Source organism: Salmo salar, chromosome 29 (assembly GCF_965601325.2).
Source record: "Salmo salar chromosome 29, fSalSal1, whole genome shotgun sequence".
In the NCBI taxonomy this organism is placed as follows: Eukaryota; Metazoa; Chordata; class Actinopteri; order Salmoniformes; family Salmonidae; genus Salmo; species Salmo salar.
In genome coordinates this window covers 36,815,939-36,842,070 of record NC_138319.1, presented here as the reverse complement: position 1 = coordinate 36,842,070, position 26,132 = coordinate 36,815,939, and the positions used below count along the sequence as shown (strand labels likewise).

General features: G+C 43.6%; 1 protein-coding gene across 1 annotated transcript; it reads right to left on the bottom strand.

Annotated features, from left to right (window-relative positions):
• Window positions 1–248: 248 nt before the first annotated feature.
• LOC106590651 (TLC domain-containing protein 4-B) lies at window positions 249–26,107 on the bottom strand. Its single transcript, XM_014181786.3, has 7 exons — window positions 25,826–26,107; window positions 16,082–16,251; window positions 13,761–13,850; window positions 13,574–13,632; window positions 12,477–12,571; window positions 7,301–7,374; window positions 249–3,868 (listed from the first exon to the last, which is right to left on the bottom strand). The coding sequence occupies exons 2-7, from the start codon at window positions 16,234–16,236 to the stop codon at window positions 3,553–3,555; spliced, it is 789 nt and encodes a 262-aa protein (XP_014037261.1). The 5' UTR covers window positions 16,237–16,251; window positions 25,826–26,107; the 3' UTR covers window positions 249–3,552.
• Window positions 26,108–26,132: the final 25 nt, after the last annotated feature.

Genomic DNA, 26,132 nt, shown 5'->3' with positions numbered 1-26,132 from the left:
CAATATTACACCCCTCCACAAACATTTAAATGTTATCCTTTTCACAGTGAACATGGTTTGTTAATCACATTGAGGCGGGTTTATGAAATAGAAACGAACACAAATTAAAAGTTGTAACAAAAGATTGCTGTGCAATTAAAATGTGTTAAAAATGTAAATTGTGTTAAAAAAAATTTAAATTTGTGTTAAAAATGTAAACATTTTAAATTTGTAAAAACAAGACTGCAGAACATGACAAGGGCCAAATATGATGACTGGAGTATCCTCTTTAATTTCACAGACCATTAAAAATATGCTTCTTTGTGTCCACCATAGAAAATAAAAGTACACATGTCAATAAATGAAAAGGTTTTTGAAAAGTAAACTTTTCATTTTGGATGAGGACAATGCTAGTATTTCTTATTAAGTATCCTCACACAAAAACATTTGTCAAATCTACTTTGTTTTTAAAAAAGTAATTCAGTCAGTAAAATGCAAATGTGGTATGACACACCTTTTCATAAGTAATAATCTTAAGTAATTACAAGTAATAGTCTTTAATGCGTGTATGTGCCCATTAAACTAAACTGCTCAGAGAAAAGGCAGGCATAATATACATTGATTATAAATGTATGTTACTTGTATCATGAAAACGTTTCCTCATAAATCTACAAAAAAGATACATCATGAATACCTCTTACCAAATAAATTACACGTATCCTTAAATTAAAAATACACTGAGTGTACAAAACATTAGGAACACCTGCTCGTTCCATGAAAAGACTGACCAGGTGAAAGCTATGATCCCTTATTAGTGTCACTTGTTAAATCCACTGTAGATGAAGGGGTGGAAACAGGTTAAAGAAGGATTGTTAAGCCTTGAGACATGGATTGTGTATGTGTATGCCATTCAGAGGTTGAATGGGCAAGACAAAATATTTCAGTGTCGTTGAACGGGGTATGGTAGTAGGTGCCAGGCACACTGGGTTGAGTCACTGGCATCAACATGGGCCAGCATCCCTTGTGGAACGCTTTCGACACATTGTTGAGTCCATGCCCCCGACGAATTGAGGCTGTTCTAAGGGCAAAAGGGGGTGAAACTAAATATTAGGAAAGGTGTTCCTAATGTTTGGTACACTCCGTGTATGTAGACACAAACATTGAGGAGTTGCTCCAGTACATAACTGGTAATAAATATTTAATGCGGTTCAGAAGAAGTTCCTTACACCAAGATCTTAGAACAAGGTGAGTGTTAGTAGCCATTGGTCGAGCTCAGAGGGGACAAACTCATCCAATAACATTGTCCCAATGGCCCCTCGTCCAAACATGGCGTATCCTCAAGTTCCATACTGATCTGATACCCGGTACATACAATTAATTCCAGCATGCACCAGTTGACTGTATAGATACGTTGGTATTGACAGTAGGTTTGGAAAAAGAGAAAAACAACTTGTTACCATGATTATGGTATTTAAAGTCTAATAAATTATTGAAAATGTTGAGGACAAAAAGGTCACACGTCTTATATCATCTGGGCAAATAAAATCAGAGAGGAATGTCAGAATCCAGCTGACAACTCTCACGATGCATTTCCCTATCGCTTCAACTCACACATTCTCAAAGTTTCCCTTTCGACATCCTTTTGGTCAGACAAGCAAGCAGCGTGACATATCCTATGGCATAATCAGCAAAGTGTACCCACATCAGTCCCATTTTTGATTGAAACAAAAATATCAACATGAATATTTAGAACCAAAATCCTTCTAAATCGAACCCGGCTGGACAAATGTAAGGAATCCATTTATACATTTCTTCTTTAACTTTCCCCCTTTACCAACTTTAACTTTCACCAGAGTGTGAGTGGCCCATAGGAGGCCTCACTCTATTTGAGCCAGGGGTCGGTCTGTCTTCTTTGAGCCAGGGGTCGGTCGGTCTGTCTGTCTTCTTTGAGCCAGGGGTCGGTCTGTCTTCTTTGAGCCAGGGGTCTGTCTGTCTTCTTTGAGCCAGGGGTCGGTCTGTCTTCTTTGAGCCAGGGGTCGGTCTGTCTGTCTTCTTTGAGCCAGGGGTCGGTCTGTCTTCTTTGAGCCAGGGGTCTGTCTGTCTGTCTGTATTCTTTGAGCCAGGGGTCTGTCTGTATTCTTTGAGCCAGGGGTCTGTCTGTATTCTTTGAGCCAGGGGTCGGTCTGTATTCTTTGAGCCAGGGGTCGGTCGGTCTGTCTGTCTTCTTTGAGCCAGGGGTCTGTCTGTATTCTTTGAGCCAGGGGTCTGTCTGTATTCTTTGAGCCAGGGGTCTGTCTGTCTGTCTGTATTCTTTGAGCCAGGGGTCTGTCTGTCTGTCTGTATTCTTTGAGCCAGGGGTCTGTCTGTATTCTTTGAGCCAGGGGTCTGTCTGTATTCTTTGAGCCAGGGGTCGGTCGGTCTGTCTGTCTTCTTTGAGCCAGGGGTCTGTCTGTCTTCTTTGAGCCAGGGGTCTGTCTGTATTCTTTGAGCCAGGGGTCTGTCTGTCTGTCTGTATTCTTTGAGCCAGGGGTCTGTCTGTATTCTTTGAGCCAGGGGTCTGTCTGTATTCTTTGAGCCAGGGGTCTGTCTGTCTGTCTGTCTGTCTGTCTGTATTCTTTGAGCCAGGGGTCTGTCTGTCTTCTTTGAGCCAGGGGTCTGTCTGTCTTTGAGCCAGGGGTCTGTCTGTCTTTGAGCCAGGGCCGGTCTCTGTATCAGAGTGTCTCACTGAGAGGTTTCTTTCAGTTGAACTCACTCATCTTGGATATAGGTTTGATTGCACTAGATGTCCATCCAGTGTTCTGACAGACAGTCAGTTTGGGTTTAAACAGGAAGACGCTAGACTCCGCCCTTCCTCAGCAGACAGACAGCAGATTTTTAATGACACAATTACAACAAGATTTCCTGCATGTGTTAATTGGGTTGGTCGGGTTATTTGGGTTGGTCGGGCTATTTGGGTTGGTCGGGCTATTTGGGTTAGATAGGTTGGTTGGGTTGGTTGTGTCCCAAAAAACTGATTTTCAAAAACTGTTATTTTATTTGTACTCACCATTTGAACAATAATTAATTCCTCTGTGTTCAAAATGTAAATCTATAACCTATGGGATTCAGACAACCAGAATATTAAAAAGAGCAACATTAAGTGAGGGGCTTCATGTTCCTTTGGGGAGCACATGAACATCACACATTGAGTCTATGGTCTGGAACAAGCAGTAAACGTTTGACTTGGTGAAGTGCTGGGGAAAAACAGACACGTCATCCCAGACATGCCTCTTTTGTGATAAAATGCACAGAAAAATAATTGGCCATGCACAGAAAGTGTTGCTAACAGTTTCACCAACCACTGCCCCAGTTATTGTCCCTTTGTCCACATCCAGCACAATGCTCCAATCTCAAAAGGGGAGCAAAAATGTGCTGCGTCAACTAGCATAAAATTCAGTCTGTGTGAGACTTGGCTTTTGGTGTGAGTTAGTTGACCCCTGAAACAGTCAGGTACTAATCCAATTGTGCACTACAAAGGGGACAGTGGTTCAATGGGTTTCCCCTAACCATTACATCAACCATCCCTCTTGCTTCTTAGTCAGTCTTTCCATTATCTCGTGTCTCCACTTTGTGCCGTCGGGCCGAGCACATGACCTTGTAGCAGCCGCGGGCGATCTTATGCATCCACATGACGTTCATGACATCCAGCGAGACGCTGGAGATGATCCAGGCAGCGCGGCCTTCCGGCGGGACGCGGTAAAAGGCTTCGGTGCCGTACACAGACCACATGCGGCTGTAGTAGAGGGGCATGACGGCGATGCGAACCAGGAAGAAGACCAGGGCCATTGCCATCCCGTTAGCGATGTTGGGCTTGGAGGACTTGGGGTAACCTAACACTTCAAAGAACCAGCTGGAAGAAAGACACAGTCAGTACAGTGATGTAAAGAAAGGCACAGTCAGTACAGTGATGTAAAGTCACAGTCAGAACAACGATGTAAAGTCACAGTCAGAACAACGATGTAAAGAAAGTCACAGTCAGAACGATGTAAAGAAAGGCACAGTCAGAACAACGATGTAAAGAAAGTCACAGTCAGAACAACGATGTAAAGAAAGTCACAGTCAGAACAACGATGTAAAGAAAGTCACAGTCAGAACAACAATGTAAAGAAAGACACAGTCAGAACAACGATGTAAAGAAAGTCACAGTCAGAACAACGATGTAAAGAAAGGCACAGTCAGAACAACGATGTAAAGAAAGGCACAGTCAGAACAACGATGTAAAGAAAGACACAGTCAGAACAACGATGTAAAGAAAGACACAGTCAGAACAACGATGTAAAGAAAGTCACAGTCAGAACAACGATGTAAAGAAAGTCACAGTCAGAACAACGATGTAAAGAAAGTCACAGTCAGAACAACGATGTAAAGAAAGGCACAGTCAGAACAACGATGTAAAGAAAGTCACAGTCAGAACAACGATGTAAAGAAAGTCACAGTCAGAACAACAATGTAAAGAAAGACACAGTCAGAACAACGATGTAAAGAAAGTCACAGTCAGAACAACGATGTAAAGAAAGACACAGTCAGAACAACGATGTAAAGAAAGTCACAGTCAGAACAACGATGTAAAGAAAGTCACAGTCAGAACAACGATGTAAAGAAAGTCACAGTCAGAACAACGATGTAAAGAAAGTCACAGTCAGAACAACGATGTAAAGAAAGTCACAGTCAGAACAACGATGTAAAGAAAGTCACAGTCAGAACAACGATGTAAAGAAAGTCACAGTCAGAACAACGATGTAAAGAAAGTCACAGTCAGAACAACGATGTAAAGAAAGTCACAGTCAGAACAACGATGTAAAGAAAAAGTACAGCGATGTAAAGGATGAGCAAACTGAAGTTTAACTTTGGGCCTAACAGGATTCAAACAACATCTTTCACACGTGTGAACATAAAACATATCCAGTAAAATCAATATATGAAAATCGTAAACATGGGTGTATGGGACTTGGCTTTAAACAAATCAACCCTCAAGCATGCCTCATTTTGACACCAGAGGCATGTTTTTTTTTTATCATAGCCCAAAAATGGTTTATTCAATTATTCATGACTTTGTCAATCAACTTGTTCTTAATAAATACAAAATCATTGTTTAGTGTTTCTGTATCAATATGGATGTTTGGGGTCATTTTGGACGTCTGGAGACATAATAACATGTTATCCATACCACCAGAGGTGGAGGGGGACCTGTATCAGTGCTTTAGACCAGATGGACAGATCATCTACAGAGATATAGCTCTTTCCCATGTACTCCCCTAAGATTGTCCTTTTCTGTACCACATATCGTACGACTGTGTACAAAACCAAAATTACCTTATTTTTGTGCATATAAAACTATGCCAATGGAATAGAGTCTGCCAATGGTATAAATACTTAATAGAACTGCAAAACGGAACTCAGATACGCTGTAAATCTACACAGCTGTAGTGGTGTGTATTCCCCGAAAGTAGTTATTCTAGGGCAAATCTAAAAAAAAGTTGATTTGAATCCAGGTTTCTGGATTGACTCCCACTGACTCTGTACCAGCACCCCCTGTATATAGCCTCCACATTGACTCTGTACCAGTACCCCCTGTATATAGCCTCCACATTGACTCTGTACCAGCACCCCCTGTATATAGCCTCCACATTGACTCTGTACCAGCACCCCCTGTATATAGCCTCCACATGGACTCTGAACCGGTAACCCCTGTATATAGCCTCCACATGGACTCTGAACCGGTACCCCCTGTATATAGCCTCCACATTGACTGTGTACCGGTACCCCCTGTATATAGCCTCCACATTGACTGTGTACCGGTACCCCCTGTATATAGCCTTCACATCGACTCTGTACCGTAACACCCTGTATATAGCCTCCACATTGACTCTGTACCGTAACACCCTGTATATAGCCTCCACATTGACTCTGTACCGTAACACCCTGTATATAGCCTCCACATTGACTCTGTACCGTAATACCCTGTATATAGCCTCCACACTGACTCGGTACCGGTACCCCCTGTATATAGCCTCCACACTGACTCGGTACCGGTACCCCCTGTATATAGCCTCCACATTGACTCGGTACCGGTACCCCCTGTATACAGCCTTTTTATTGTTATATTATTGTGTTACTTTTTATTATTTTTTACTTTAGTTTATTTGGTAAATATTTTCTTCACTCTTCTTGAACCATACTGTTGGTTATGGGCTTGTCAGTAAGCATTTCACGGTAAGGTCTATACTTGTCGTATTCGGAGCATGTGACAAATAAAGTTTGATTTGATTTCTCTGAAAAATAAATATTTCACGGGAAAGGTTATATAAATACCAGAATTCCTCCAATATTCTACATGTGCAACTTGTTAGGATATTTGGGTTGCTATAACATTTGGTTGGAAATGAGGATTTAGGCATGTTTTTTTAAAGCTTCCTGCCACAGGCCCTACCTCTCCCATTGTTTCACTAGCAGCAATGATAATACTGGCTTTGGTGTAAGTTAATAAATTGTTGGACACTGTCTCTCAAGATCAATGGATGAATCACTTTTTTAATCACTTTTTTTCAACAAAAAAAAAAATGTAATGGCAGCTGTTTTTTTTACAAGATAAATATGACAAAATGTGTATTTACTTCAAAATATGTAATGGCATTACAATGAAATTACCATAAATCTGTTGTTTTTTGTACTTAAGTGGATTGTACTTTGGAAAGAAAAGCTACACATTATTTAAGGGAAAAATGTATATTTTCGTTTTACGGAATATACTAATTAACTGTAATTTTGGTAAAAGAACAGTCTGTTTTGGTTACTTTTTATTTCAAAACATTATTTCCATGTTTATTGACGTTTTGATAAGAATGAAGTTGATAGTTTGTTAAGATTATCTCTAACAGTTTCTTCTTGGGGTCAAAATGACCCCCGTTGGTAATTCATGTGTGTAAAATATGTAGGTAGTATGAGGGTTAACAAAGGGTATTTCTTCCGCAGCAGCTTTGCAAGGTCTCTGAGTGTCACTGCCCTGTCTAAGATGGGGCGGCAGGCCAGTAACCAAAAGGTTGCAAGATCAAATCCCCGAGCTGACAAGGTCAAAATCTGTCATTCTGCCCCTGAACAAGGCAGTTAACCCACTGTTCCCCGGTAGGCCGTCATTGTAAATAAGAATTTGTTCTAAAAACTGACTTGCCTAGTTAAATAAAAGGTTAAAAAAAAAAAGTTTTGTTTTAGAAAGTTCAGGCCTCAGTGTGGGTGGTACCTACCATAGACATAATAAATGTGTTTATATACATCTTAGACTTACCGCTGGTTCACACACGGCGTGGAGAACTCTGCAAGCAGACGGAAGTTAGCAAAATAAGGCAACATTCCTTGTCTCTGGAGGAACAACGTAAAAAGAAAACAGAAAGAAACAATGAAACAGGAAAGGAAGGGAGTCAAAATGCTTTTTCATTTGGTCAAACATCACAGCAGTTAAAGTGAGGCCTTCGCACCGTTTGTGCCCACAAAGATTAATCCATCATCAATAACAAAAGAACACAAGTCATGTGATAATTAATAAAAAAAAAATGAAGATCTCACTTTTACCATAGTGAACTTTTCAGCGCATTAAACGTACATTTCATGATCACTCAATATTAAGATACAAAGATAAATGTATTTTCCAACGGCAATAACAAGCGGGGGAAAAGGTACTCTCAAACAGACTTGGTATTACATACTGTACGTGAGGGTTAGAACTCTACTACAGATATCTTGGTGAAGAGACCTTTTGATCTGTCAGTGCTGAACCAAAGCTGAGATTAAAAGGAGACATTTTCAGATCTAAAATTAAATAATTGAAATCACTTTCTGAATATAGGTCGGCTCTTCTTCTATTTTTCAGATCAAACAGAAAAAGGCTCATCCCACGGGAGGCTCAGCTAACTTCTGAAGGATTTATCCATTTCATCGGTTGTTCCATTTCATCTCCAGTAGACCCTAATAAACCCATTCACATGATTTCGATGAGAACAGCTATGAGAACAGCTATGAGGCTTCAGTGACTCATTGAAAAGGGTGAGTTTTGGCAGTGAAACAGCTAAATTACATTCCCTTGTTGTTAGCACCACTGCTAACAACATAGTGTGCGCATACAGCCAGGATTTTACGAGTAGACATTCAGCCACTAGCCAAATGTGCCATGATTAGCCATGATTAGCCATGCATACAGTGCATTCGGAAAGTATTCAGCCCCTTTGACTTTTCCCACATTTTGTTAAGTTGCATTCTAAAATTGATTACATTGTTAGTTTTTTTTCCATCAATCTACACACAATACCCCATAATGACAAAGCGAAAAAGGTTATAGAAATGTTTGCGAATTTATTCAAAATCAAAAAACTGAAATACATTATTTACATATGTATTCAGACCCTTTGCTATGAGACTGGAAATTGAGCTCAGGTGCATCCTGTTTCCATTGATCATACTTGAGATGTCTTTACAACTTGATTGGAGTCCATCTGTGGTAAATTCAATTGATTGGACATGATTTGGAAAGGCACACACCACAGTTGACAGTGCATGTCAGAGCAAAAACCAAGTCACGAGGTCGAAGGAATTGTCCATAGAGCACCGAGACAGGATTGTGTCGAGGCACAGATCTGGGGAATGGTACAAAAAAAATGTCTGTAGCGTTGAAGGTCCCCAATAACAAAGTAGCCTCTATCATTCTTAAATGGAAGAAGTTTGGATTAACTAAGAGTCTTCCTAGAGCTGGCCGCCCAGCCAAACTAAGCAATCAGGGGAGAAGGGCCTTGGTCAGGGAGGCGACCAAGAACCCGATGGGTCACTCTGACAGAGCTCCAGAGTTCCTCTGTGGAGATGGGATAACCTTTCAGAAGGACAACCATCTCTGCAGCACTCCACCAATCAGGCCTTTATGGTAGAGTGGCCAGACGGAAGCCACTCCTCAGTAAAAGGCACATGACAGCCCACTTGGAGTTTGTAAAAAGGCACCTAAAGACTTTCAGACAATGAGAAACAAGATCCTTTGATCTGATGAAACCAAGATTGAACTTTTTGGCCTGAATGTCAAGTGTCACGTCTAGAGGAAACCTGGCACCATCCCTATGGTGAAGCATGGTGGTGGCAGCATCATGCTGTGGGGATGTTTTCAGCGGTAGAGACTTGGAGACTAGTCAGGATTGAGGGAAAGATGAACGTAGCAAAGTGCAGAGAGATCCTTGATGAAAACCTGCTCCAGAGCGCTCAGGACCTCAGACTGGGGTGAAGGTTCACCTTCCAGCAGGACAACGACCCTAAGCACACACCCAAGACAACACAGGAGTGGCTTCGGGACAAGTCTCTGAATGGAGTTGAGTGACCCAGCCAGAGCCCAGACTTGAACCCGTTTGAACATCTCTGGAGAGACCTGAAAATAACTGTGCAGCGATGCTCCACATCCAACCTGACAGAGCTTGAGAGGATCTGCAGAGAAGAATGGGAGAAACTCTCCAAATACAGGTGTGCCAAGCTTGTAGCATCATACCCAAGAAGACTCAAGGCTGTAATCGCTGCCAAATGTGCTTAAACAAAGTACTGAGTAAAGGGTCTGAATACTTATGTAAATATGATACTTCCGTTTTTTTTCGTTTTTTTAAAAATCAATTTGCAGAAATTTTTAAAACCTGTTTTTGGTTTGTCATTATGGGGTATTGTGTGTAGATTGATGATTTGTTATTTATTTCAGGCCTAACACAGGCTAAAATGATCCAAATAGCACACACCAAAAGGGGAAACTTACCTTATAACAAAAGTTCATAAATGGCATGTACTCACTCTCAAGATATGGACGTGTCAGGACACAATGCATTTGCTTCAAGTCTATACCAGAGAGGATATGAACTTTCCCAGCATCTCTATGCTAATACGTCTAGATACTGGTAAGTCCATACTGTTACTGGACAGATAGGTCAGATCTGGTCAGTGTAGCAGACAAGACAGGAAGGATTCAGTCCAGACGAGTCAGCCCTGGTCTGAACATTTTACATCCTACAAAACCTCATTTGAATTTGGTCGTTTTTTTTTTTTTGCTTGAATGTTTTGCTGGTGATTGTGGGCCTATATTATTTTAAGAAATCATATTAGCAAAGGATAAAGATAGACAGACAGATTAGGGGGGGGGAAAAGGTGTAACTACAGTTACGAGCAACAAAAAGAAGCAACACCAACGTTGATAGGTTAGCATGAGTTCTAGAACTCAAATAGCAATCAAATATTAGCCTATGAATTCATTTGCTTTGTTTAGCAAGCTATTTGACCAGAAGTTCTGAGTATAACCTTATTGTTTTTCCACTGATCTAGTATGACATAATAATAACAGAAGACAATCTGCAATATAACAGCCGGTTTAACTAATAATATGCCTAGTCACTGAATTAACTACATACTCACATATACCAGCTTTGATTTACATTTTTTATTTTTTTTTAAATAAAAAATAAATAAAAGAATCACACAAAAAAAGTAAGTCAATCAATTAGTAAGTTCTGAATTAAGTCGGATGATAGTTAATGAGGGTTTTATGTTGATAAAGTGCTTCATGTTGACCATGCTAAGAAGTCACGAATGTTTCAGTGACAGTATGGTCTAAACCACCGTGTCATCCGTCCTTCTGATGGCCTGTCAGTTGTAGCAGCAAGACAATTTAACCTCATGGTCAATTATCTTAAGTAGTAGAAGTATTGCCGTTTTCAACAACACCGTTCATTTTGCTCCGTTGCTTTAACATAATGGACTTTCTGTCTCTAGAATGAAAGGTAAAAAAAAAAAAAGACATTTACATAGGAATGCATTGCATCTCCGATAGGGTAGCTTTTGCAATGCATATACTGTTGTACTTCAAGTGTATTCATTTAATCCAGTTGGGTAGGAATACAATTCGCATACAATGCTAAGGGATAATTATTGTAAAAAGGTTTAAGGATTTGGGTTGGCCTGAATCAAGACATGATCTTTGCCTTACTGGGGCGGCAGTGTTGGGCCAGTAACCGAAAGGTTGCTAGATCACATCCCCGAGCTGTCAAGGTAAAAATCTGTCATTCTGCCCCTGAACAATGCAGTTAACCCACTGTTCCTAGGCCGTCATTGAAAATAAGAATTTGTTCTTAATTGACTTGCCTAGTTAAATGAAGGTAAAAAATGAAATAATTTAAAACAGAGACGCTCGAGGCTTGAAGTTAGGTAGGTGAGCCCTCACAGAGCTAGTGTGGGGCATTTCAGTGAGCACACATTCATAGACGAGATGCATTTAAGCATCATACATGGCAAAGTGTTATCATTAACATTTCAGTTGCTTTCAAGGGCCCTCTGCCATAACAGACAAGCGAGAAGAAACTGTGGAAATAGTGGGGCAGTGTGAGAGAAAGGAGACAGAACAGTAGGAGGTAGGAAGTAAGTTGTTTTGGCATGCACACACAGTACTGTTAGAGACCTGGGAAAGCCAGGAGAAATGGAGGCATGCTCAGCTCAGCTCAGTCCAGCACAGCTCTATATAAGGCTGAGGGGTCAGTGAAAGAAAAGCAGGGCTTTTAATGGGAAGGTGATGAGGAAGGGAAAGGAAATGAGGGTGTCGGCCACTACCATCACTAAGCATTCCATGCAAAAAATAGCAACACTGTCATCATAGCCATAATCATGAGCTATAGAACCAGGTGACCTAGAAGACTACAGACCAAGGGTGAACAGCAGTGTCCTGGATGACTGGGCTTAAAACCTTTTTCAGCATTATAACTAGTGGTTATAGTGGCTTTAACCAGCATACAACCCGTTTCAGCGTTATACCCAGTTTACAACCTGTTTCAGCATTATAAACAGTTGTTATAGTGGTTATAACCAGTTTCTCTGTCACTGTCCAGTCAAACGAGACAAGTTGCTTGACAAGACAGTGCTGATGAAGCATGATCATACCTGAAACTCAACGATATCAAACCTATCAAATGTTCTTTCAATCCAAACTATCGCTAACGATCATCCTAAACACAAAATAACACATATTTCTTGTACCACAACCACAACCCTTTTCATAACAAGAGACAATCAACAAGCAACTCCCCAAAACTGGACAACACAACATCTAATTTGTGTGACTGAACACAGAATCCTAAAGCCAAGCCTACAGTAGAGTTTGACCTCATTCTAATCTAACGGATTTCCTGCTTGTCTTTTCAACAGCTGAGGACTAGCTAATGAGAGGCATTTAGAAGAACATGTGAAATTAGTGCCAGTAGGTTAACGTCAGATGTTCTCACAAGCAGAGTCCTAGTGGACCTAACAGGAGCAAAGCTTTGTTAGCACTCACCCAGCCCTGCGTTCAGCATCACACAGCATGACACTCACTCACCCTCCCTGCCATCACCATCACACAGCTGTTCACCTTTAGCTGTATCTTTCCCATCATGCCTACATGTTCTGCTATTGGACAATAGGGAACTCACCAGTACATAGTAGTAAGCATACAGCGCAGCCAGGTGGTGCACTACAAAAAACTTGTCGCCTATCGCCTTCCAATAGTAAAATATTAACAGCAGATCTGGAAGACAAAGGAAAAGAGCAACACAGGGGTTAACTGAGAACATACTGCAGCAGGTGAACAAAAAGCTGGGTTCAGAAATGAAACTAAACAACAATCATTTTCTGGTACAGACAAAAAGGACAAAACACAATTGAAATAGCCGATGTTCCCGATGTCGATAACCAATGTTGCCGAAGTGTGGCTAAAGATGGCCAGGACGGCCTGTAGCGAACGAGGAACGGTGAAAGACGGCCTGTAGTGAACGAGGAACGGTGAAAGATGGCCTGTAGTGAACGAGGAACGGTGAAAGATGGCCTGTAGTGAACGAGGAACAGTGAAAGACGGCCTGTAGTGAACGAGGAACATTGAGACGGCCTGTAGTGAACGAGGAACAGTGAAAGACGGCCTGTAGCGAACGAGGAACGGTGAAAGATGGCCTGTAGCGAACGAGGAACAGTGAAAGATGGCCTGTAGTGAACGAGGAACAGTGAAAGACGGCCTGTAGCGAACGAGGAACGGTGAAAGACGGCCTGTAGTGAACGAGGAACGGTGAAAGACGGCCTGTAGTGAACGAGGAACAGTGAAAGACGGCCTGTAGTGAACGAGGAACATTGAGACGGCCTGTAGTGAACGAGGAACGGTGAAAGATGGCCTGTAGTGAACGAGGAACAGTGAAAGACGGCCTGTAGCGAACGAGGAACGGTGAAAGATGGCCTGTAGTGAACGAGGAACAGTGAAAGACGGCCTGTAGTGAACGAGGAACGGTGAAAGACGGCCTGTAGCGAACGAGGAACGGTGAAAGACGGCCTGTAGTGAACGAGGAACGGTGAAAGATGGCCTGTAGTGAACGAGGAACGGTGAAAGACGGCCTGTAGCGAACGAGGAACATTGAGACGGCCTGTAGTGAACGAGGAACAGTGAAAGACGGCCTGTAGTGAACGAGGAACATTGAGACGGCCTGTAGTGAACGAGGAACAGTGAAAGTGTGTATGCGACAAAAGTGTGTCAGTGAGATCTCACCAGATATGAGGTAGCCTGTTGTCATGCCAACATTTATCTTCACAAGTGTGGGATCTCCCCTGTTGGCAGAAAAAGACGGGAAAAACATTCAACACATTACAACACGGTTCTATATAACATACAGTAACGATATGTACACAACACCATGCTACCATCACACACTACAACAAAGCAACAGAGTCCTCACCAGACGGGGTCTTCATTGACGGCGTCGTCAAACAGCAGGATGTAGAGGCAAAAGAACCCCACCACCAGGGCATGAAGTGTGGACACCGTCCTAAAACACACAGAAACCTGGTCAAATCTGTGATAAAACACACACACACACACACACCTTGTCAAATATGTGATGAAACACACACACCTTGTTAAATCTGTGATAAAATACACACACACACACACACACACACACACACACACACACACACACACACACACACACACACACCTTGTTAAATCTGTGATAAAACACTTTGTAATAGGTGATGCAGATTAAGCGTTCCTGTGCAGAGCGCAGGACGGCGCAGGGTGAATTAACTCTCTGGTTGCACGGCCACCAGCAGACAGATTCAGCCCAATGAGATGAAACACTGTTCAGGGGTCAGTCAGTCACTCAGATATCAGAGAATCAGGCAGTCAGACAGATATCAGAGAATCAGGCAGTCAGACCGATATCAGAGAATCAGGCAGTCAGACCGATATCAGAGAATCAGTCAGTCAGTCCGATATCAGAGAATCAGTCAGTCAGTCCAATATCAGAGAATCAGTCAGTCAGTCCGATAGCAGAGAATCAGTCAGTCAGATAGCAGAGACAGTCAGTCAGATAGCAGAGAGACAGTCAGTCAGATAGCAGAGAGACAGTCAGTCAGATAGCAGAGAGACAGTCAGTCAGAGAGCAGAGAGACAGTCAGTCAGAGAGCAGAGAGACAGTCAGTCAGATAGCAGAGAGACAGTCAGTCAGATAGCAGAGAGACAGTCAGTCAGATAGCAGAGAGACAGTCAGTCAGAGAGCAGAGAGACAGTCAGTCAGATAGCAGAGAGACAGTCAGTCAGATAGCAGAGAGACAGTCAGTCAGATAGCAGAGAGACAGTCAGTCAGAGAGCAGAGAGACAGTCAGTCAGAGAGCAGAGAGACAGTCAGTCAGATAGCAGAGAGACAGTCAGTCAGATAGCAGAGAGACAGTCAGTCAGATAGCAGAGAGACAGTCAGTCAGATAGCAGAGAGACAGTCAGTCAGATAGCAGAGAGACAGTCAGTCAGATAGCAGAGAGACAGACTCTCTGTTATCTGACTGACTGACTCTCTGCCAGTCTGTCTGCCAGTCTGTCTGCCAGTCTGTTCATCTCTCCCCCTGGCCATTGGCACGGGCCAGACCAAGACCAGACAACTACAGAACCTTCACAGACAGGGTCATCTGAGGCTCATCTGTAATCTTCAAAACAGCAGTGCCTTTGCAGACAGTCAAGTCAATAGTCAAGTCAATAGTCAAGTCAATAGTCAAGTCAATAGTCAAGTCAATAGTCAAGTCAATAGTCAAGTCAATAGTAAATCAATAGTCAAGTCAATAGTCAAGTCAATAGTCAAGTCAATAGTAAATCAATAGTAAATCAATAGTAAGTCAATAGTCAAGTCAATAGTAAATCAATAGTCAAGTCAATAGTCAAGTCAATAGTCAATAGTAAGTCAATATATAATACATGGACGGTTGTAATAACTGAGAATGTGTGGGGTGGTCATGACAACATGATGGTTATGAGTCATGGAACATTCTTGGAATACATGATGTAATAATAGTGTTCACGGCAGATCTTTTGATAAGAGCATCTGGTGCGATTTATTTGATTTAAGTAGTCAGTCAAAAACAAATTCTTATTTTCAATAACGGCCTAGGAAGAGTGCCTTGTTCAGGGGCAGAACGACAGATTTTTATCTTGTCAGCTCTGGGATTTGATCTTGCAACCTTACGGTTACTGGTCCAACGCTCTAACCACTAGGATACCAGCCGCCCCAGATAAGGAGCCACATTGTGTAAATTACCTGTGTATTGACCTGAGTAATGACCTGTGTATTGACCTGTGTAAATGACCTGTGTAAATGACCTGTGTAAATGACCTGTGTAAATGACCTGTGTAATTGACCTGTGTAAATGACCCGAGTATTGACCCGAGTATTGACCCGTGTAAATGACCCGTGTAAATGACCTGTGTATTGACCTGTGTATTGACCTGTGTAAATGACCCGAGTATTGACCCGTGTATTGACCCGTGTAAATGACCTGTGTAAATGACCTGTGTAAATGACCTGTGTAAATGACCTGTGTAAATGACCTGTGTAAATGATCTGTGTATTGACCTGAGTATTGACCTGTGAAAACATCTGGGTGACTTGAGGCATTGACACATGAACAACAATAACAGATTTATAGCAGACTGTCGAAATGATCATGTATGTAGTGACACACGAAGGACGATCATATGATATCAGTGTTGCAGCCAGTAGCCAATGTACCTTGAGTTCCATTCCACTTTCTGCTGGTCTGCCAGGCGTAGGAAGCCAGGACTGGCGCGGGGGGAGACCCAGGGACTGACCCGGTGGAAGAGCCACTGGAAGGAGAGGAAACTGGTGACCAAGATGACTAGGATCAGCTGGCTGAACAGGTCCATGGCCGCCTAACCCCACTGGAGAGAGAGGAAGAGAGAGGAAGATGGAGAAGAGAGAGGGAGAAGAGAGAGGGAGAGAAGAGAGAGGGAGAGAAGAGAGAGGGAGAGAAGAGAGAGGGAGAGAAGAGAGAGGGAGAGAAGAGAGAGGGAGAGAAGAGAGAGGGAGAAGAGAGAGGGAGAAAAGAGAGAGGGAGAGAAGAGAGAGGGAGAAGAGAGAGGGAGAAGAGAGAGGGAGAAGAGAGAGGGAGAAGAGAGAGGGAGAAGAGAGAGGGAGAAGAGAGAGGGAGAGAGGAAGAGAGAGAGAAGAGAGAGGGGGAGAAGAGAGAGAGAAGCGAGGAGAGAAGAGAGAGGGAGAAGAGAGGGAAGTGAGGAGAGAGAAGAGAAAGAGAAGAGAGGAGAGAAGAGAGCGAGAGAAGAGAGATTTTATGATCTCTTTTAGTCCTAATTTGGACTAATCTTCCAAGAGTCCTTCAACATTAAAACACAATTTATAATACCATCACATTTTCACATAACACACTGTTACAAACAGACATAATACACTGACATATTGACCAGATAAATACTCTAACAGTCTAAAACGATAGATTGATTCTTCATCTACCATAGTCCAGCACAACTTCCCTATGTATTATATTTAAATGGTTTTAAAGTATTGTTTGAATTTATATAATGAAAGGTTTCTGGTTTGCTCAGATAAATGATTCAATTTCTTTATTGCTCTTTATTTTGCCTATTTCTCTTTTCTGTCTGGATAACACATAGATGGTGGACAATCTATTCCTAGTATTGACTGAATGTCTCTTACCAACTGAATACCGTTGTAAATAGAGTTTGGCCGTTTTAAATGATGTATATTATGAAATAAAATCAGCATGTTTTTTCAATTATCTTGTTGACTGATGACCAACCAAGAACGTTGTGTGTGTGACTACAACAGAAGAACCATATCTCCACCTTTAAACAATCCTTGCTGCTTTGTTCTGTGCATTCTGCAGCCTCCTAACTTCACTTGCTGATGCATTTCCCCAGACCACAGAACAGTACTTCACCTGATTCTCAATGAAAGCTTGTGTTATTTGCTTAAGAATCTTTCCCGGTAAATATTTATCTATCCTTCTGATCATGCATGCAGTTGTACATTGTAGATGATTTATTTGAGATGACCATGATAAGCAGCTGTCTAGCTGCACTCCTAGTAGTTTGGTTTTTGACAGACAGGCAGTATACTGGGGTTAGGTACAGGAACTGCCTACGTAGACACCAGACAGGCAGTATACTGGGGTTAGGTACAGGAACTGCCTACGTAGACACCAGACAGGCAGTATACTGGGGTTAGGTACAGGAACTGCCTACGTAGACACCAGACAGGCAGTATACTGGGGTTAGGTACAGGAACTGCCTACGTAGACACCAGACAGGCAGTATACTGGGGTTAGGTACAGGAACTGCCTACGTAGACACCAGACAGGCAGTATACTGGGGTTAGGTACAGGAACTGCCTACGTAGACACCAGACAGGCAGTATACTGGGGTTAGGTACAGGAACTGCCTACGTAGACACCAGACAGGCAGTATACTGGGGTTAGGTACAGGAACTGCCTACGTAGACACCAGACAGGCAGTATACTGGGGTTAGGTACAGGAACTGCCTACGTAGACACCAGACAGGCAGTATACTGGGGTTAGGTACAGGAACTGCCTACGTAGACACCAGACAGACAGTATACTGGGGTTAGGTACAGGAACTGCCTACGTAGACACCAGACAGACAGTATACTGGGGTTAGGTCAAGAAGATAGGAAATATTTGTGGGCCAACCTCAAGCTTATCACTTGTATTGCACCACAGACATTTCCCTTACTGCAAATCCATGGTGTGAGTGTGGTGTGACTGTCTCAGCGTGACGGCTGTGAACGTGTGTCAGTCAGTGAAAACTCAACCAAGTCAGTGAATGTTCGGCTTTAGGCTGAACTAGGGGAGTGGAGAAGCTAGGTGCTTTATGCTGAACTAGGGGAGTGGAGAAGCTAGGTGCTTTATGCTGAACTAGGGGAGTGGAGAAGCTGGGTGCTTTAGGCTGAACTAGGGGAGTGGAGAAGCTGGGTGCTTTAGGCTGAACTAGGGGAGTGGAGAAGCTGGGTGCTTTAGGCTGAACTAGGGGAGTGGAGAAGCTGGGTGCTTTATGCTGAACTAGGGGAGTGGAGAAGCTGGGTGCTTTAGGCTGAACTAGGGGAGTGGAGAAGCTGGGTGCTTTAGGCTGAACTAGGGGAGTGGAGAAGCTGGGTGCTTTAGGCTGAACTAGGGGAGTGGAGAAGCTGGGTGCTTTAGGCTGAACTAGGGGAGTGGAGAAGCTAGGTGCTTTAGGCTGAACTAGGGGAGTGGAGAAGCTGGGTGCTTTAGGCTGAACTAGGGGAGTGGAGAAGCTAGGTGCTTTAGGCTGAACTAGGGGAGTGGAGAAGCTGGGTGCTTTAGGCTGAACTAGGGGAGTGGAGAAGCTGGGTGCTTTAGGCTGAACTAGGGGAGTGGAGAAGCTGGGTGCTTTAGGCTGAACTAGGGGAGTGGAGAAGCTGGGTGCTTTAGGCTGAACTAGGGGAGTGGAGAAGCTGGGTGCTTTAGGCTGAACTAGGGGAGTGGAGAAGCTGGGTGCTTTAGGCTGAACTAGGGGAGTGGAGAAGCTGGGTGCTTTAGGCTGAACTAGGGGAGTGGAGAAGCTGGGTGCTTTAGGCTGAACTAGGGGAGTGGAGAAGCTGGGTGCTTTAGGCTGAACTAGGGGAGTGGAGAAGCTGGGTGCTTTAGGCTGAACTAGGGGAGTGGAGAAGCTGGGTGCTTTAGGCTGAACTAGGGGAGTGGAGAAGCTGGGTGCTTTAGGCTGAACTAGGGGAGTGGAGAAGCTAGGTGCTTTAGGCTGAACTAGGGGAGTGGAGAAGCTGGGTGCTTTAGGCTGAACTAGGGGAGTGGAGAAGCTGGGTGCTTTAGGCTGAACTAGGGGAGTGGAGAAGCTAGGTGCTTTAGGCTGAACTAGGGGAGTGGAGAAGCTGGGTGCTTTAGGCTGAACTAGGGGAGTGGAGAAGCTAGGTGCTTTATGCTGAGGAGCCAACAGCGGGTCAACAATTCACCCTGTAATTATTTCATTTGTTAAGCACTTTGAAAAGGCATCTATTAATGAAGTTTGATGGATTGAAAGAGGCACAATGACACAAACAGAGGAAGCGCTGTGGATAATAAAGTGTTTGTGGCAATGCCGATAATATTGCCAGGGACAGGGTGCAGGCAAAGAATAAACAAAAGAGTTCACCTAGAAAATGGCGCCAAGGTATTACTCCAGAGACACTGGAGTAGATCATTGCTGATCTGCACAATGTGTTAGGCTATAAACACAGGGTAGGCTAAATATTAAAAGGCCTGTAAAGATATGGTGGGCATGTCATAGGCTGGACTTTAGGGTAGTCGGCTATCGTTTCTTCTTCTGTAGTTCTTGTCACTTGGCCCCTCCCCATGCTCTGGGTGATGGTGGCTTCGTCAGGTAGATTTGTCATGATGATGATGATGATGATACTATGATATGCAATGTAATTTGATGGTCTTAAAGTGACAGTACATGATTTCAAGTCCTAGGTATGTATTATTGCCTGAGTAGAGCAGAAGACACCATCTGGGTATGTATTATTGCGATACTTGCTTGAAGAAAGAAGATTGCCAGTTGTTTTTTAACCTGTAACTGAAATAAGTTTATTGTAATACAATAGTATATTTTTGATAGTTTTGCCTGGTCCATTGTATTGCTCATGATTCAATAGGTGGCCTGTCACCACCTGTCTTGTACTGGTTGAGATGGTCCCCGTCACCACCTGTCTTGTACTGGTTGAGATGGTCCCCGTCACCACCTGTCTTGTACTGGTTGAGATGGTCCATGTCACCACCTGTCTTGTACTGGTTGAGATGGTCCCCGTAACCACCTGTCTTGTACTGGTTGAGATGGTCCCCGTCACCACCTGTCTTGTACTGGTTGAGATGGTCCCCGTCACCACCTGTCTTGTACTGGTTGAGATGGTCCCCGTCACCACCTGTATTGTACTGGTTGAGATGGTCCACGTTACCACCTGTATTGTACTGGTTGAGATGGTCCCCGTCACCACCTGTCTTGTACTGGTTGAGATGGTCCCCGTCACCACCTGTCTTGTACTGGTTGAGATGGTCCCCGTCACCACCTGTATTGTACTGGTTGAGATGGTCCACGTCACCACCTGTATTGTACTGGTTGAGATGGTCCCCGTCACCACCTGTCTTGTACTGGTTGAGATGGTCCACGTCACCACCTGTCTTGTACTGGTTGAGATGGTCCCCGTCACCACCTGTCTTGTACTGGTTGAGATGGTCCACGTCACCACCTGTCTTGTACTGGTTGAGATGGTCCACGTCACCACCTGTCTTGTACTGGTTGAGATGGTCCCCGTCACCACCTGTCTTGTACTGGTTGAGATGGTCCCCGTCACCACCTGTCTTGTACTGGTTGAGATGGTCCCCGTCACCACCTGTATTGTACTGGTTGAGATGGTCCACGTCACCACCTGTCTTGTACTGGTTGAGATGGTCCATGTCACCACCTGTCTTGTACTGGTTGAGATGGTCCCCGTAACCACCTGTCTTATACTGGTTGAGATGGTCCCCGTCACCACCTGTCTTATACTGGTTGAGATGGTCCCCGTCACCACCTGTCTTATACTGGTTGAGATGGTCCCCGTCACCACCTGTCTTGTACTGGTTGAGATGGTCCCCGTCACCACCTGTCTTGTACTGGTTGAGATGGTCCCCGTAACCACCTGTCTTGTACTGGTTGAGATGGTCCCCGTAACCACCTGTCTTGTACTGGTTGAGATGGTCCCCGTCACCACCTGTCTTGTACTGGTTGAGCTGGTCCATGTCACCACCTGTCTTGTACTGATTGAGATGGTCCCCGTCACCACCTGTCTTATACTGGATGAAATGGTTCCCCTCATTAAACAGCAACTGGCATAGCCTGGTAGTTGAGCTCTTTTAGGTAACCCTAGCTGGCAGGTGTAACTGGGGCATACGTTTAATTCCATCTGACCATATAGGCCCTATGCATCAAACAAAACTCTTGGTTTCCATTGAGCTTGTGACGATGTCAGCAGACTAGAAGGCAAACTGTAGCACACAACAGCGATCCCTGGAGTTCTACAGGAAGTATCCATAGAGATAGGCTCCTTCTGCTGCAGAATCTTCCTTTCTGAACTGTGCAGCGTAGAAGGCGCTGATCCGTACAGATAAGCCTTTGGCTCCAACAAGAGCCAGCTCAGCAGACACCACTTACACACAATGCAGTCTCTATGCAGAGGAGAACCCGAACAGCTGGAGATTATCGTGGTTGCTACTGCGATTGGACACCCTAGAACATCAATTCCTGATGCTACTGCGATTGGACACCCTAGAACATCAATTCCTGATGCTACTGCGATTGGACACCCTAGAACATCAATTCCTGATGCTACTGCGATTGGACACCCTAGAACATCAATTCCTGATGCTACTGCCATTGGACACCCTAGAACATCAATTCCTGATGCTACTGCGATTGGACACCCTAGAACATCAATTCCTGATGCGGCTGCGATTGGACATCCTAGAACATCAATTCCTGATGCTGCTGCGATTGGACACCCTAGAACATCAATTCCTGATGCTACTGCCATTGGACACCCTAGAACATCAATTCCTGATGCTACTGCGATTGGACACCCTAGAACATCAATTCCTGATGCTACTGCGATTGGACACCCTAGAACATCAATTCCTGATACTACTGCGATTGGACACCCTAGAACATCAATTCCTGACTTCCTTTCTGTACTATGTTGCCACATGAATTCCGCCAGTAACCATTCCCGCAGTAAAATGCAGCTAGTAAGCATGTTAGTTCTGCTTTCCAAATATGTTTCTGTCACTTCAGGTAACAACATTTACACTCATGTATTATTACTGCCTGTACCAGTCGACTGGCTACTCGGCTTTTACACTGCGAATCGCCCCTGTGCAAGGGACTATTATTGTGTACTGCAGGTTCAGCCCCCAGCCCCCAGCCTCAGCTGTAAAGCCTTTATCCAGCAGCAGTGTTAGGGCTATGACCCAGGAGAGAGCCTGTCTCAGCCACAGCACTGATGTGTGGCAATAAAACAGACAGATCCTGCCACTCAGAGATACACGCATCAGCATAGCTTCCGCAGCGCAGAAAGCAATGAACGCACGCACGCAATCACAAAGGACATCTGCTGTAGCTTCTGATGACTCTCCCAGTGAGCTAGTTCAATCACTGTGGTTTACAATCAAAAAAAGGTCCTGAAGGATGGAGTCATCAAATCAAATTGTATTTGTCACATGCTTCGTAAACAACAGGTGAAACTAACAGGTGAAAGGCTAACTTCCCAACAACGCAGAGAAAGAAAATAGAGAAATAATATAAAGGTAATAACACAAAATAATAAAAGTAATAATAAATTCAAAATGAGTAACGATAACTTGGCTATAAACACGGGGTACCAGTACTGAGTCAATGTGCAGGGGTACGAGGTAATTGAGGTAGATATGCAAATATAACTAGGAATAAAGTAACTAGGCTACAGGATAGATAATCCATCTCCACAGTGGAGGTGTCATAATACCCATAATACCTAGCGGTCAAATAGGGAAATGGTTCCAATCATTTTCCACCGTTCATTTTTCCCATAGGGAATTTTAGAAACACTTCGAATAAAAGCTGTGTTTCATGTAGGCTTACCCTGGCGTGACGTTTTGATAACCGTGTAAATCTCTCTAGGACAGATTACTTTTATCAATATATTTGCCTGTATTTACCGCCCCCCCCCCAAATGAAATGCTAATTAGCTGCTAATGTGGCTATCATAAACAACTACAAATGCCATGATGATCTGGACTAGACTGCCGAATCGAGGCAAGGACTAACGATTTAGCAGTCTCATGGCTTGGGGGTAGAAGCGGTTCAGGGTCCTGTTGGTTCTACACTTGGTGCATCAGTACCGCTTGCCGTGCAGTAGCAGAGAGAACAGTTTATGACTTGGGTGGATGGAGTCTTTGAAAACATGTTGGGTCATCCTGGGAGAGTTAGTATGTGTGTGTGTGTGTGTGTGTGTGTATATTTATTTGTTGTTGCTTCTCTGTAATACTACAAGTAACCTAGCAATTTCTTTGGACACTGTGTTAACTAACCTCCAGATGAGCTTCAATGCCATACAACTCTCCTTCCGTGGCCTCCAACTGCTCTTAAATGCAAGTAAAACTAAATGCATGCTCTTCAACCGATCGCTGCCCGCACCTGCCCACCCACCCAGCATCACCACTCTTGATGGTTCTGACTTAGAATATGTGGACAACTACAAATACCTAGGTGTCTGGCTAGACTGTAAACTCTCCTTCCAGACTCACATTAAGCATCTCCAATCCAAAATTAAATCTAGAATCGGCATCCTATATCGCAACAAAGCGTCCTTCACTCATGCTGCCAAACATACCCTCGTAAAACTGACCATCCTACTGATCCTCGACTTCAGCGATGTCATCTATAAAATAGCCTCCAACACTCTACTCAACAAATTGGATGCAGTCTATCACAGTGCCATCCGTTTTGTCACCAAAGCCCCATATACTAACCTCCACTGCGACCTGTACGCTCTCGTTGGCTGGCCATCGCTTCATACTCGTCGCCAAACCCACTGGCTCCAGGTCATCTACAAGTCTCTGCTAGGTAAAGCCCCGCCTTATCTCAGCTCACTTGTCACCGTAGCAGCACCCACCAGTAGCATGCGCTTCAGCAGGTATATCTCACTGGTCACCCCCAAAGCCAATTCCTCCTTTGGCCGCCTTTCCTTCCAGTTCTCTGCTGCCAATGACTGGAACGAATTGCAAAAATCACTGAAGCTGGAGACCCATATCTCCCTCACTAGCCCTCACTAGCTTTAAGCACCAGCTGTCAGAGCAGCTCACAGATCACTGCACCTGTACATAGCTCATCTGTAAATAGCCCATCCAATCTACCTCATCCCCATACTGTATTTATTTATTTATTTATCTTGAACCTTTGCACCCCAGTATCTCTACTTGAACATTCATCTTCTGCACATCTGCCATTCCAATGTCTAATTGCTATATTGTAATTACTTCGCCACTATGGCCTATTTATTGCCTTACCTCCCTTGCACTCACTGTACATAGATTTTTATTTTTTCTACTGTATTATTGACTTTAAAGTCAGTGCAGGCACATGTGCGGTCTGGTCAGCATGTTAGTGCCTGGTTACACAGAAGCTCATTGATGCGTGCGAGCAGTGTGGGCGCAATGACTGAATGACATGTATGTGTAAAAAAAATAAAAATCATTACAATGCAAGCGTGTGCCCGCATGTTGATTTTGTCCACCCAAACCAGACGCGATCAGACCACGCAGATTGAAATATCAAAACTAACTCTTAACCAACTATATTCATTTGGGGACAGGTCAAAAAGCATTAAACACGTATGGCAAAACACAGCTGATTAATCAAATTGCATTCTAAACTGAAGATAATGATTAGGTGATTACTGGAGTCTGTGTTACCTTGGGGCAAAACTGTGACACCAATTGGACCCTCGAGGACTGGAATTGCCAACCCCTGCTAGAGTATCTGTTCAACAATCTGGGCTTGGGGTTTTTGCTTGCATGCATCACCCGACCTGGCATTACAGAGAGGATACTGAGAGGCTGAGGCCAACATCAGGGCCAGCAAACCAACTGCATAATCTAGCATCCCCATCATCAAATCATCTAGCTCCCAGTACGTTGTTAGAAGCACCAGTCGCTGTCATAAACGGACACACTCCGTTGTGAAGGAAGTCTCCGAGCTGGTTTATTAATCAACATCAAATGTCTTTGTTTTGTTCATTCATCTAATTGTTATGTCTACTTAAATGTTTTTTCTCTTTATGGCTTCCGACTGGTGCAGCTGTCTTAAGGCACTGCATCTCAGCGTTAGAGGCGTCACTGCAGACACCCTGGTTCGAATCCATGCTGTATCACAACCGGCCGTGATTGAGAGTCCCATAGGGCGGCGCAAAATTGGCTTCGTTCGGTGTAGGCCATCATTGTAAATAAGAATTTGTTCTTAACTGACTTGCCTAGTTAAATAAAGGTTAAAATGAATAAGAAAAAATATGTAGGCCTATGCTGCAAATGTGTAGCCTATGAAATGAACCAATGAAACAAACCCTGCGCATGTGTGTATATACATATATACAGTATTTGTAATGTAGCATATCAATCGCAGAATCGGTGGGACATAACTTGTAACATTGAAACTATGCAGTTACATCGTGGTAGATGCGTTTACATTCAAAGATAATTCAGTCAATGTATTCCTTTATCATTTTCATTCGGATAATTTCAACCAATTTAAAAAACAACATGCACGGACCAGCCCACGTTGCATTGCACGAACGGCATTCCCTTTACTGTAATTGTAACATAGCGTATGGTTCAAAATCATAAACGAACAGCCTAAGAGACACACATGAACAGTCAGATTTACCTTTCTTCAGGCTTCCATTTAGATCTCTGTTCCGAACTCAACTGGTTTGTGATGGTGCGACGGCATGGCAAATTCTGTCCGATGCCATGTTATGTTTAGTACTTTTAATATAGCTCTCTCGGAGCCTTCAAGTCGGATTTTACCGTGCAAACGAGAACCGTAGCTCTAAACTGCATTGCACTGAATGATAAATCCACCCCACATAACGCGCAAATTGACAGCGGTGTGTGATGCAGCGAAACTGACGCTCGTTTATGGAAATGATGGGGACGTTACAGTAGGGCAGGGCACTCTATCATATAGGATC

Coding starts and splice junctions, on each gene's coding strand:
- LOC106590651 (XM_014181786.3), bottom strand. CDS start 16,236: ATGGACCTGTTCAGCCAGCTGATCCTAGTCATCTTGGTCACCAGTTTC. Junction 7,375..12,476: donor ATGCTTACTACTATGTACTG/GTGAGTTCCCTA, acceptor TTGTTCCTCCAG/AGACAAGGAATGTTGCCTTA. Junction 3,869..7,300: donor ACGCCGTGTGTGAACCAGCG/GTAAGTCTAAGA, acceptor TCTTTCTTCCAG/CTGGTTCTTTGAAGTGTTAG.